Genomic DNA, 13,629 nt, shown 5'->3' on the forward strand with positions numbered 1-13,629 from the left:
CTGACACAATCAAGGCAGCTGCAGCGGCAGCCGTCTCTGCAAGGGCTGCGTAATGCTCGTCAAAGTTCTCAACCATCGCATTCTTAATAGACCCAAGCATCTCCTATAGTTGTGCCGGAGCATAGTAGCAACCTCATCATGCAGGATCTCTCGAATCCTGGCATCCAACTCCTCTGTAATCATCTACACCACAGGCTCAGGTGTTGTTGGTCCCTCCTAACCTCCGTCTCCTGATCTTGATCCTGAACCGGATCCAGTCACAAAGCGTCTCATCATCACCATTCTGAAACATACCACAAAATATCATATAATCCACATAAATAACTGGGAACCAACTCTCGACTAAACCCCAGGGGTTGTGACTTCCTTGATACGTGTATGGGTCCTGTGCTTTCGGTAGTACGAGCCCATACTACATTCCACACCTACCCATATTTGTCTCAAGTATCACCACAATACCCTAACAATATACAAAAACATAGCGAGCGCTCAATCCTCACTCCTAGGGGAATGCTAACTGTCTCACAAGTGACCTACCGATCCCACACAACCCACCCATCCATGAAACTTCCACCAACCCTGTAGCACTAGTGTATGCTAGCCATACATAACACTGGACCCTATAGACTTTCGAATATCCGATCCTACCCTAAGCCCTATCAATAAGAACAGAACATAAGGCCAAATCAAACATTCTTGGGCTATAAGATCTTAATTATGTACAGTCGTGATCTGACATCCCCAATTTCACGGCCAGAAAAGACCGATTTGTTTATGTTTTGTTTTTAAAATCAGAGTAATCGTTTAAAGAAAACTGTTGTGGAATTTGTTCCCAAAACAAAATATGATAAACATTTATCGAAGCATTTCTTAAAGAAAAGTATTTTCATTATATAATAAAATCTCGGGATGTTATGTTCCGATACAGACACATAAGCATAAACAAAACTTACATTTATTTACACTAATGATTTACATCTCTTTTAATCCCTCAGCGAAATATGTCTTCATATTGATACCTGTGATACAATGAAAACTAAGTGGGTCAGGCTTGGGAGCCTGGTGAGCATATAGGGTTTTCAACCCATAATAATATAATTATTATATTTAATCAGCAAACAATCAACCCAATCACCCATCCCCATTATCTTCTTTATTTCTTAAAGTTTTACCCTAAGAACCAACTATCATTTATTCATTCATTCCTAAGGATTTACCTAAGGAATTGGCACGAAGTCCATTGTTGCCAAAGTTTATCTATCAAGTACTAAATCCATAGCAATCAGGCACTAACTCTATAGTCACCAAGGTTCACTTAACAAGCGCTAACTCCATAGTCGCCAAGGTTTACTCGACAAGTGCTAACTCCATAGTCACCAAGGTTTACTCAATGTGCGCTAACTCCATAGTCGCCAAGGTTCATCAAATAGGCACGATGTCACATCGTCGCCAAGGTTTATACAATAGGCGCTACCTCCATTGTCACCAACTATCCCATCTACCCATGTTCTACCTAATATTTTCGTAGATACAAATACTTACACATTTTAAATCATTTAACACCTGTATAAAACATCAATTCTATGCCCATCTCAAATAGACAAACAATATATAAACACATAGCACGTATTTCATAGTAAATACTTCATATTTATGTGTTAGAAGAAAGTGACTACACACTCACACATATAAACAACAATATAATTAATACATTCAAACAATACTTGTATTAATATCATGTTTATGAAAGGGACTATACACTCACACACATAAACAAACATATATATATATATATATATATATATATATATATATATATATATATAAACACAACACGTATTTCATAGCAAATACTTAATATTTGTGTGTTAGAAGAAAGTAACTATACACTCAAACATATAAACAACAATATACTTAATACATTCAAACAATACTTGTATTATTATCGTGTTTATGAAGGGGACTATACACTCACACATATAAACAACAATATACTTAATACATTCAAACAATAATTTGTATTATTATCGTGTTTATGAAGGGGACTATACACTCACTTGATCAGAAGATGATCGGACAACGCTATGGCTTGTAGAAGTAGTATTCTTCGGTGAAACCGGGAGATCTTCACAAAAAACCGGGCTTCTCGCGGACAGAGCTTCGGCTCGGAAACTCCACTTCTCGGGATCTTCGGGGCTTCGGGACTTGCTTCGGGGCTCGGGAATGATATCAGGGCTTTGGGGTATTTCTTGCACGCAAATCGATGCAAAATGGGAGAGAGAGAAGAGAAAAAGAGCAAAGGAATCGGCTGCCCTCACATTCTATTTATAGGGTGCTGAAAGGAGGATTACCCTGGGCGTAATTTTAGAGTACGTTGGGCGTACTCGGTACGCTGGGAGTACTTCGATTACGCTGGGTGTACGCTTCGGATCAGGCCAGAGTCGTCATCGCTTATGAACGCATGCACTCGAGTATTGGGTCAGGTCGACGTGGCCCATTTCATTTCATGCATATGGGTACGCTGGCGAGCTCCAGTTACGCTGGGCGTAACTCAAATAAGTCCGGTGACTCCCCCTTCCCATAATATCAGATTTTATATTTAAATTAAATATTTTAATTATTTAATAAACTTAAAAAAATTATATCTTTCTCATACGAACTCTGTTTTCGACGTTCTTTATATCCACGCGTAGGTGAGACTACGCTCTACAACTTTCATCTAGACTTTGTTGACTAATTTTGACTTTATTTTTATTGTATTATTTTTAGTAGGCCGGGACAAGAAAACTCCGTTATAAATTCATAACTTCTTCATCTGACGTCCGTTTTCGCCTGTCTTTTCACCATTGCACTACTATCAACGAGATCTTCGATTTTTGTTTAGATTGTTTCGACTAACAATCACTAGATCTCGAATTCAAGTTTCGGGCTGCATACTCCTAAGCTGAAACTTAAAAAATCATAACTTTCTCATACAAAGTCAGATTTGGGCATTCTTTTTATGCACGCTCTCGGTTTAACGAACTCTACGACTTTCGTGTAGATCACTAAGGCTAAATATCGCTCTAACGTAAATTCACTTTTTACGTTATTCAGCGTCGTGCCGGTTCTGTCGCGAAACTTCGACAGGTCATAACTTCTTCGTTATAACTCGGATTTCGGCGTTCTTTATATGTATGGAATCCTTGTAACATATACTACAACTTAGTTAAGATTAATCCTTCTAGATATTCTTCCATCAAAAAGTCAATGTTGATGCTTATTGTCTCTAAATTGACTAGCCATGATCTACGGGCGTTACAATTATCACCTCTTAGGATGATTACGTCCCGGAATCATCAACGAAATAGGGCTTGTAAAATGATTCCAATCTTCTAACTTAAGTTAGATGTTACATCGAACTTGGTTCTCCGAACCATGTAACAAATTCATTATAGTCGAACTCAATTTGATATGACCACTACGGTTGGAATAACAACCATCTTACTAGTCATTACCGAAACAATGCTAATGACATACTTGAATAAAACGAGAACAACCACTAGCTTCTTGGTAACCTTGTGACATTCCCTGATCCAAGCGTGATTCTTGTGCTTCCAGTAGTATAGATCTCTACTACTATTCACACCTACTCATACTTGTCCCAGGTATTGTCCCTCAGTCAACCAAGTCACCATACAAAATCACACAATCACATCAGATAACAAAACCAGGGTTTATATTAAATCATGAAATCATTACACAAAAGTTCAAGTTCACCCTATACTACGCCTCTAATAGGCTACATCATAAGTTACTATTCACACTGCTACTTCATAACTTGATCCTTGGATATAAAATCCTCATCATTGATTCACTTCGTTGAGGATCATGTGGAATGCCCTTGGCTGTGGCGGTACGTTTTTCTTTGCAGCTTTTTCCTTCTTTAAGCAGTTCTTCGAAATATGACCACCATCTCCACATTCATAACATTCGTAACACTTCCTAATATCATGGAGAGAATCCGGAAAGTTAAGAAGAATCACCAATAACCTACACTATCTCATAGAGCAAGTCCATATATAACCTACTCTGTCATAAGGAGTGAGTTTTCCAAAATGGATCTTCAAAACCCGTCAGATTTGAACAAAATTTGACATAAATTATTTTCGGATTTTCGCGATTTTCAGAAATTAAAACCGAAAAACTAACAAAAATTATTTTCTATTTTTCGATTTTTAAATTTTAGACAAAAAGAATAGAATAAGAAGCAATTATTTAGAAGGGTTTAAAAAGAATAAGACCAAAGAAAAGGATCAGAAGTGAAAATGTTTTGGTAAGAAGGGGTAAAAGTGGTAAAAACCCAAAAATTGTTAAGAATTTATAAGATGTGATAGAAATTGTTGATTTTCAGAAAAGTAGGGATTGTAGATGAAACTTGAAGTGTCTTCTTCAATGGAACGGGAAAAACACATTTGTTGACTTAAAGTGTGGGCACTGCACTTTGAAGACTATGTTCCCGACATTGAAGATCATGGAACCACAATATGGGAAGCCATCACACAACTGACATTCTCTCACATGGCTTCAAGGAAGGTTGTCAAGACTCAAGCCGACTACAATGCAATTCTTGTTGAAAATAAAGATATTCCACAAGACGAAAAAGACAAGTTGTTAAGCAACATCAAGGCGATGAAAAAAATAAGGTTTGATCTTCCTCCAGACACCTTTCGTCTGGTGAGTGCATGTGAGACAACGAAGGAGATATGGGACTGGTTAAAAGAGCCTTTTCCAAGCGATGCAGATTTGGAACACTCCATGCAAACTTTGCCTCTTTCTGAATTTGGGGTTTTTGTTCAAACACCTGATGAAAAACTGGATCAGACTTTCAACTGTTTTAATCATCTGTTAAGCAGCATGCTTAAGCGTAATCTAAGACGTGAAAAGATAGAGCAAAAAGTTACGTTCATGAATGGGTTAAGGTCTAAATGGAAAGCGGTTGTGTCTATAGTGAAGCTCATGAACAATTCAAGAGTTACTCTCTGGCAAAGATTGTGGGAATCCTAAGATCCCAGGAAGATGAAGTGACGAAGGATGTTAAGCTTGTCTCTAGCCTGGTTTCATTGGCCTTGGTTGAGAAAGGCAAAAAGGTAGCTGAAGAAGATTCCAAAAGCAGACTTTTCGGACAGTGAACTTACCAAAGAGGAACATGCTCTTGTGGTATCTAATCCCAAGAAGTTCATTAAAAAGACCTTTGGTCGATTCAAGAATAGGAATAGGCAGGGAAACTTTAGTTCGGGAAAGTGTAGAGAAGAGAGCTTTAAGAACTCTCAAAAGAAAGAAGATAAGCAAGAGAAGAAGATGTTAGGGGATTCAAGGTATAAGTGTAATTACTGCCATGGCAAGAATCATTTTGCCAAAGAGTGTCTGCTGCGAAGGATGAGTGAAAAGAAGGGAACAGAGAAGGATGAAGCTTACTGTCTTCAAAGGATATATGAGCTTAGAAAGAAGAGTGTTGTGAACGCAAAGCCTGCTTTGATTGTGCAGGAGGAGAGTGACGAAGATGGACGTGTTGAAGTATGGTCCACAGATTTTGAAGATGAGGAGGTTCGAAAGCCCACGCATAGTGGATGTTTTATGGCTAAGGAGTACGAAGGAAGATGTATAATGGTTCAGAAAGCGGTTTCGGAGCAAAGGGGCTATGTAAGAGATGGCAACCAGACCTCTGAAAATTGTTTCATTGCGAAGCCTGTTTTTGTACAGGTGAAAGAATATGAGAAGGTCATCAGTAAGGTACACTTTATACTCCAATCTCTTAATATTCCATTTACTTGTTACGAATCTGAATTACATGATTTATTACACTATCTCTAATTTTAGTGATAGTTTAAAGAGAACACGTATAAGCAATTCTAACCTAAATGATCAAATCAGCAGGGTAACAAATAAAAGTGAAGAGAGAAGGATGTGGATAGAGAAGTTGGAATTAGAGCTTAATAGGTCAAAGGATGATGTTATTTATCTTAAGAGAGACAATTTAGCACTTTTAAAAAAAAGGGATATTTTTGTTTAATTGCGAAGCATTTATATTTCAATATTACTTAATTGCATCTTGATTGTGAAATAGGTAAAAATATACACAAAATGATTTTACCCTTTCTTGAATTGAAAGATGATGAAATTGATGCAGAGTGCTATAAGCGTGAATCTATTGTGTCCTCTGATGATGTTTCTGATTCGTACAAAATTGGGCTTGACAAAATAGAAGCATATATTCAGTCCAAAGAACACAAGAATATGTTAAAACAAATGTTGGATGATAAGGATAAAGAACAAATTAAATCTAATACTATGCAAAAATTTGACTCGTTGTTCACAAAATTAAGTTCAGAAAACACTTTTGATGCTGAGAATGTTTCTGAATTTGATGAAAGCGACATGAGTGAAATTTTTGTAGAGGATGAGATAAACTGTTCTGCGTTTGTACAAAATGAGGTTGAACTAAAGAAAAAATTGATTTTTGAAAATTCAATTGAATATATTCGTGTTGTTGAAAATAAATGTTCAGAAGTTTTAAAAGCAAAAGCCACAGTTTTTCCGAAAGTACAAACTGTTCCAAACCAAGTTTTCGTAAAAACCGGACTAGACAAAAATGATACATCAGTGACGTCCATTGGTAATAATGATAATACTAATGGATGTGACGAATTTTTCTGGTCTGGACCAATAGACAATGCAGATGAAACAAAAGATCTTTCCGAAATGACCTCATGGAAAACAAAAGGAAAATACGTTTCGGAACTACTAAATCGTGTTGACCTTCGTTACGATCAGGCAGGGCCAAGTGGCACAAAGAATGTCCTTAGTGAAACTTCTTCAGAACAACATGAAAAGCCAATTAGAAGAGAAAAACCTAACTTTGACATTCATATGTCTGTTGAAGAAATTGTTGCTAGAAAAAAGCAGATGAATGCTAGATATACGAAAATTTTACAAGAAAGAAAGCGCTTTTGGAAAAACAAGAATTCCAATGAAAATTCTATTAATTCAGAAAGATCTTTAGTTCAAAATACAAACTCTTCTGCTATTCAGAAACCAAAATCTAAACGTTTTTTAAAAACACAAGTTTCAAAACCACAAGTTTCAAAATATGTTGAAAAATCAAAATCTAGTTGTCCTTCGAAAACAAATTTTTCAAAATTTGTCAACACATCAAAAGATATTAAGGGCAAAAATAAAGTTGTTTCGGAAACAAAGATTTCCCTCGAAGAATACAAAGCTAACTTGAAAAAGGAGGAAGAAGCCTTTGCAAAGAGAACGGCTAAGAAGCACAAAGAATTTATTGAACGGAAATCAAATGTGGTTGAAATTAATATTGGTGAAAATAAAATGAAGGTTTTTAAAATATTCAAAGGCGAGAATACTGTTTTGCTAAAAAGAACTTTTTGGGTTGATACGAATGTAACTTTTCCTATTCTTAAGAAATCCTCACAACACCCAAGAAGGTTTGGATTCCTAAATCTCTCTGAATTTTGTAGGTAATGTGTGACAAACAATACGACTCAGAATGGAACATCGACAGTAGTTGTTCGCATCACATGAATGGGAAGAGAAGAAATGAGGGAATTTCGATCGTTGAAGAACGGTGGTAAAGTAAAGTTTGGAAACAATGTCACAGGAGAAATTAAAGGATATGGCATGATTACGAAAGGTGAATTCTCCATTCGGAAGGTAGCTTATGTGGACGGTCTGCAACATAACCTAATAAGAGTTTCTCAATTAGTTGTAGGTACCAGGCTGAAAGTGTCATTCGATGATGAGGGATCAGAGATTATTGAGATGAAAACAAAAACAGTGCTTCTAAAATCCTGCAGAAAGGGAGAGGTGTTTCCTTTAAACATAAAACCAATCACCGGGAAGCCTTCCATTTGCCTACATATGAAAGCATCTTCGGATGATAGTTGGCTATGGCACCAAAGGCTCTCACATCTGAATTCCAAGGACTTCAACAAACTTGTACTTGGCGATCTTGTACGAGGACTCCCTTTTCTGAAGTTTGAGAAGGAGCATATGTGTGCAACTTGTGAGCTAGGAAATCAAAGTCGTAAAAGTCACTCGATTATTATCAATACAAAAGTAATCGAACCAATAGAACTTTTACACATTGATCTTTGTATCCTATCTGCCATCGAAAGCATTGGTGGTAATAACTATATTCTAGTTATAGTTGACGATTTTTCAAGATTTACTTGGGTTTACTTCCTTAGACAAAAATCAGATGCCATTTCAAATCTAAATGATTTCATCAAGTAGATCGAGATTCAATTGCGAGAGCCCATTCGAAAAGTATGCGATGATAGCGGTTCTGAATTCAAAAACCAAGTGTTTGAAGAATTCTTGATAGAAAAAGGAGTTTCTCACAACTTCTCTGCACCTTACACTCTACAGCAGAACGATGTTGTTGAAAGACGACACCGCTTTCTCTGTGAAGCTGCAAGGACAATGTTATTCTTTTTCAAATCTTCCACTTTACTTCTGAGTTGATGCTACCGGAACTGCGTGTTTCATTCAAAATCGCTTTCTAATCAATAAAAGATTCTTAATCACATCTTATGAGATTTTGAATAAACAAAAACCTAACGTTAAGTTCTTTCATGTCTTTGGTTCCAAGTATTTCATATTCAATTCCAAAGAGCAATGGAACAAATTTGATGTGAAAGCATATGAAGTTATCTTTTTGGGGTACTCTCTTACTTCTAAGGCATATAGGGTTCTGAACAAGAAATCCAAAAAGATAGAAGAAACTTATTATGTCACCTTTGACGATAATTATCTAAAGAAGTATCAGAAAGCTGATTGTCCATCTGAGGAGATTTTTCCTTCAACAAATCCAATGATGATTCCTCTTTCAAATCTTTATGAAGAATTCATGAATTTGTTTGATGAGCCCGAAAAGGCTATTTCTTCATAATCAATGCAACAGATAATAAAGAGGATGAACTGAAGAAAATCATTGATGATGCTACCAAAGATATTGGAAACGAGCCACCCATTCCGAAGGGTTCTGAAATTCCACCCCAGCCACAAGCTTCTAATGTTCCAGTTCAGTGGGAGGGTTCTACTTCAACCTCCACAACCAATACACATATTCAGGTGGAGAATTCAAATACCGAAGTAAACACTAATATTCCAATCTAGGGGGAGAATCTGATTCCGAACATAGAGTCGCATGCGAACATACAGGGGGAGAATGAGAATGAAAATAATGACTCCGACGCTCAACCGGAATTCGAATATATGAATGCAAAATTAGATCCAACCTATGATCCAAACTATCTTCCATTGGCCAAATGGACCAAAGATCATCCTAAATCTCAAGTGATCGCAACAGCTTTTTCAGAAGTTCTCACAAGAGCTCAACAAAAAGCAAATCAAACTGCATTATTTTCAAAAATAGAATTTTACATTTTTAATTCGTTTATCTCCAAAATTGAGCCTAAAATTGTAATTATTGCTCTTGATCATTCCGATTGGGTGAAAGCTATGCAGGAAGAGCTTAATGAGTTTGAGTGTAACAAAGTATGGAGATTGATCCCAACTCCGAAGGATGCATCTTTGGTCGGATTAAAATGGGTATCTCAGAATAAGTTGCAAAGAAGGCAACGTAATTCGAAACAAGGCAGGATTAGTTGTGAAGGGATACTGCCAGGAGGAAGGCATAGACTATGAAGAGACATTCGCACCAGCTGCAAGGCTAGAATTTGTTTGGATTTTCCTTTCCTATGCAGTTGATAAAAAATTCGAAGTCTATCAAATGGACGTGAAATGTGCATTTTTGAATGGTGAACTAGAGGAAACAGTCTATGTGGAACAGCCACCAGGTTTATTAAGTGAGAAATATCCAAATCATTGCTACATTTTGGATAAGGTTGTGTATGGTCTAAAACAAGCACCCCGTGCATGGTATGAAACCCTAACTCGATTCTTAACAAGGCTCGGTCGACCCAACCTTCTTTCGCAAGAAAGATGATGACCATCTGATGATCGTCCAAATTTATGTTGATAATATCATTTTTGGATCCACTAACCCAAGATTAACAGTTGAATTCTAAAAACTAATGGAAACTAAATTTGAGATGAGTTCAATGGGTCCTATTAACTTCTTCCTTGGTTTAAATATTAGATAGAGTTCAGAGGGTATATTCATCAACCAGGAAGCATACACGAAGACCTTGCTTGCGAAATTCGGAATGGTGGGAGATTCAAAGGTCAGGGTTCTAATGGTGTTTGGAATGAAGCTTACACCATCCTTGGACAAGCCAGCAGCTGATATGACTCTATATCGACAAATGATTGGATCTTTAATGTATCTAACGTCTAGTTGTCCAGATATAATGTTTGTTGTTTGCTATTGTGCCAGGTTTCAAGCGAATCCACGTGAACCACATATGACTGCTGTAAAGAATATTCTCTGATACCTACAAAGAACCACCTCTCTCGGAATCTGGTACCCTTTTAACTCAGGATTCTTTGTGCAGGCATATTTTGATGTTGATCTTGGTGGATACAATCTTGATCGTAAAAGTACAATTGGAGGATGTCAGTTTCTGGATAACAAACTCGTAAGTTGGCAACCTAAGAAGCAATCATGCGTCTCCTTGTCTAATGCTGAAGTTGAGTATATCGCAGTTGCATCGTGCACTTTTCAAGTTGTTTGCATTCAAATTCAGCTTAGATATTACGGGATAAATATGAAAAGGATTCCATTATACAGCAATTCAGAAAGCGCAATTCGGATATGTCATAATCCAGTGCAACACTCGAAGACAACATATTGCACTGAGATATCATTTCATCAAGGATCACGTTGAGAATGGAAACATTGAAGTACACTTTGTAAGATCCTCTGATCAATTGGTTGATGTCTTCACAAAGGCCTTACTATAAACGACATTCAGTCGTATTTTACAAGGTCTGAGAATGATAGAAGTTGATTCAGTTCCGAAATCCCTTTCATAATCGAAAGTTACTGTTCATATTCTGAGCATTCGGAATGATTAGGATTTTCCTATTCACGTTCCGAGCATTTGGAATAATTCGGATTTTACTGTTCACGATCTAAGCTTCAGAACGGTTCGGAGTGTACTATTCATCTGGGTTTCAGAACGCCTCTGTATATTTTGTATATTAACTGTCTTCTGATTGATTCCAAGCTTCAGAATGTTTCGGAAACAAATGTTCATTTATGCTTCTAAATTTATTTTTCTTAATATTTTTATTTTATTTTCTGTTTTATTTTCTTTTTCAGAAAAATTTAAAAAAATGTAACATCCTGAAATTCAGGTAAGCTATTTAACCCTTCCATTTTGTCAAGTTGTCAAGAGTAGTCCATTGAGAGAGAGTTCTTGTAGCAAATGAGTATGCTGGACGTACTGGGGAGTACGCTGCACGTACTCATGCGCTTAATTTGGATGCGGACTCGCCTGGGTACGCTGGGCGTAACGGGTCCAGATGCAAACCCTAAATGTTTGGCTTGTGCACTATTTAAAAGATGCTAAGGCTCATTTCTCATCCTCCATATCAGAGAGTTAAACCCTAATAGAGAGCCTTCCATCGTCCTTAGCTTGCGTGTGTGTGTTTGGAGCTAAAAGTGTCTTGGTGTGTTAGTGAAGAAGAAGGAGAAAAGCTTATGGAGGCTAGGGTTTGAAGCGCATGCTTGGATCTGAGATCTACAGAGAAAGGAGCTTCATCTAGAGGTATAAAGTTCAAAACTTTCCACTTTATTTTGTTTGATGAGTGCATGGACCATTTCTAGGGTTAAAAGTCCCAAAGGTGGAGACTTTATCAGTGTAATGTACTCCACGGACCTAGATCTGTCCCATTTCAGTATTATTTGTGTTATAGATCCATAAAGTTTCCATCTTGGTCGTTGTTATGACGTCATGCTTGAGTTATGAGCTTTCTAGAGTTGGGAAATGGAATGTTATGGGTGTTAGTGACTTGTCCAGCCATGCGAAGGCTTAAAGTCACCAACTTTATGGACTAAGAGGCTTAGAAATGGTCAGATCTAGAAGTTGGACGTGGGTCTTAACTATTTAAGACCTCAAGAGCTTAGAGTCTGAAACTGGGAGTTACACAGGACGTAATCCTAGTACGCGCGGCGTAAGGGGTCGCACACCCCATTCCTGTGAGGACGCCGGGTACGCCCAGCGTACATGTTTGATACGCGCAGCGTAACCCGGAGAGTTGAATTTTAGGGTTTGGTCAACTTTCGGGTCTTTGAGCCATGAGAGGGGTAAAATGATCTTTTACCCTTCTGAGAGTACTAAGAGAGGGAAAAGTCTTGCCTTGAGAGATATATTGATTTAGAGTGTTCATTTCATATGATTAGGCGGAGGCTAGACCAGATTTTTTTACAGAGTTCGAGATTACCGAGTTACCCGAGGTGAGTCTTCTCACTATAATTTACCTAGAGTGGTAATTAGAGTTATGTGACAGAGTATTTTTGTATTCTTCTGCATGATGAGATTTCTATGTGATTTATGCTATGTATGTAACAGAGTTTACAAAGTTAGGACCGGAAGGTCCACAGAGTTAGGACCAGAGGGCCCACCGAGTTATGGGACTGGAGGGTCCCACTGAGACACATTGACCAGAGGGTTAAACAGAGTTATAGCCTTGAGTGGCTAATATGTGTTGGTGTGGTATTTTGGGGAACTCGCTAAGTATTTATGCTTATAGTGTTGTGTTATGTGTTTCAGGTGCCAGTGAGGATCGCGGGAAGGTGCCGGCTTGATCAGTACACACACGAGGAGTTTTTTTTACATATTATGATCTTGGGATGTGATGTTTTGGATTGTTGTGATACAATGATACTTTTATAACAATCATGAATGAAAGTGTGATTTTAAATTATGAAAAATCATTTGAAAATTTTAGGTGTTACAAGTTGGTATCAGAGCCTTGGTTTGAGGGATTCGGGTGCACCTTCGGGCGTATCTGAACTCAAACTGAGGATTTGAGAGATTTTCAAAAGAAAATTCACAAAATTTTCCTCAAGAGTAAAAAGTTTTTGAAAGAGCAGAGCAGAGCAGTGTGTACGATCAGCCAGCGCCCACATGGTGATTTCCCAAAATACCCTTACATTATGAGTTATGAGATATGTTATGATATGATATGCATGCTAGAGTAAGCTAGGTATTCTTATTTGGACTAGAGTGGCCTGATTTGTGATGCCTTAGCCTAGGGATTTTGCTGCTAGGAGATGCATGAGAGTGAATAGATAGCAGCGAGGAGCTTATGAGAGATCTGCTAGAGGGTAGACTATGTAGAGAGAGAGAGAGAGAAGAGTACTTGGGATTTGGGATCCTAGGAGGGGGACTTGGGGTGAATATTGATGCGGTGTGGACGGTAGTATTAGGCCCGTACTACCAAAGGCACCGGATCAGTGCGCATCCCAAGTAGGAATCCTTGGGGTACCAGGGATCAAGTAGGAATGGGATATCAAGTGTGTGTACACTCGAGCGAGTCTCTGATATCTTGTGTTGTATTTCAGAGAGACATCATGGTTGGGACACGCCACAGGCCAGGGACTAGCGAGGGGGTGTGAGCGATGAGGAGCTCCGCTAGATGATTCATGATGAGGTGGCT

General features: G+C 37.9%; 1 protein-coding gene across 1 annotated transcript; it reads left to right on the top strand.

The window, feature by feature from the left end:
• The first annotated feature begins 7,581 nt into the window (after positions 1 to 7,581).
• LOC145089553 (uncharacterized) lies at positions 7,582 to 10,850 on the top strand. The gene is made up of 6 exons (XM_079027975.1): positions 7,582 to 8,182; positions 8,963 to 9,153; positions 9,223 to 9,643; positions 9,768 to 9,942; positions 10,400 to 10,436; positions 10,518 to 10,850. Exons 1-6 carry the CDS (start codon positions 7,582 to 7,584, stop codon positions 10,848 to 10,850), a joined length of 1,758 nt encoding a protein of 585 aa, XP_078884101.1.
• Positions 10,851 to 13,629: the final 2,779 nt, after the last annotated feature.

This window comes from Lactuca serriola, chromosome 2 (assembly GCF_051521515.1).
Source record: "Lactuca serriola cultivar US96UC23 chromosome 2, Lser_US96UC23_V15, whole genome shotgun sequence".
NCBI classification, from domain to species: domain Eukaryota; kingdom Viridiplantae; phylum Streptophyta; class Magnoliopsida; order Asterales; family Asteraceae; genus Lactuca; species Lactuca serriola.

Coding starts and splice junctions, on each gene's coding strand:
- LOC145089553 (XM_079027975.1), top strand. CDS start 7,582: ATGGGAAGAGAAGAAATGAGGGAATTTCGATCGTTGAAGAACGGTGGT. Junction 8,183..8,962: donor TGCCATCGAAAGCATTGGTG/GTAATAACTATA, acceptor TCAATGCAACAG/ATAATAAAGAGGATGAACTG. Junction 9,154..9,222: donor TGGAGAATTCAAATACCGAA/GTAAACACTAAT, acceptor GCGAACATACAG/GGGGAGAATGAGAATGAAAA.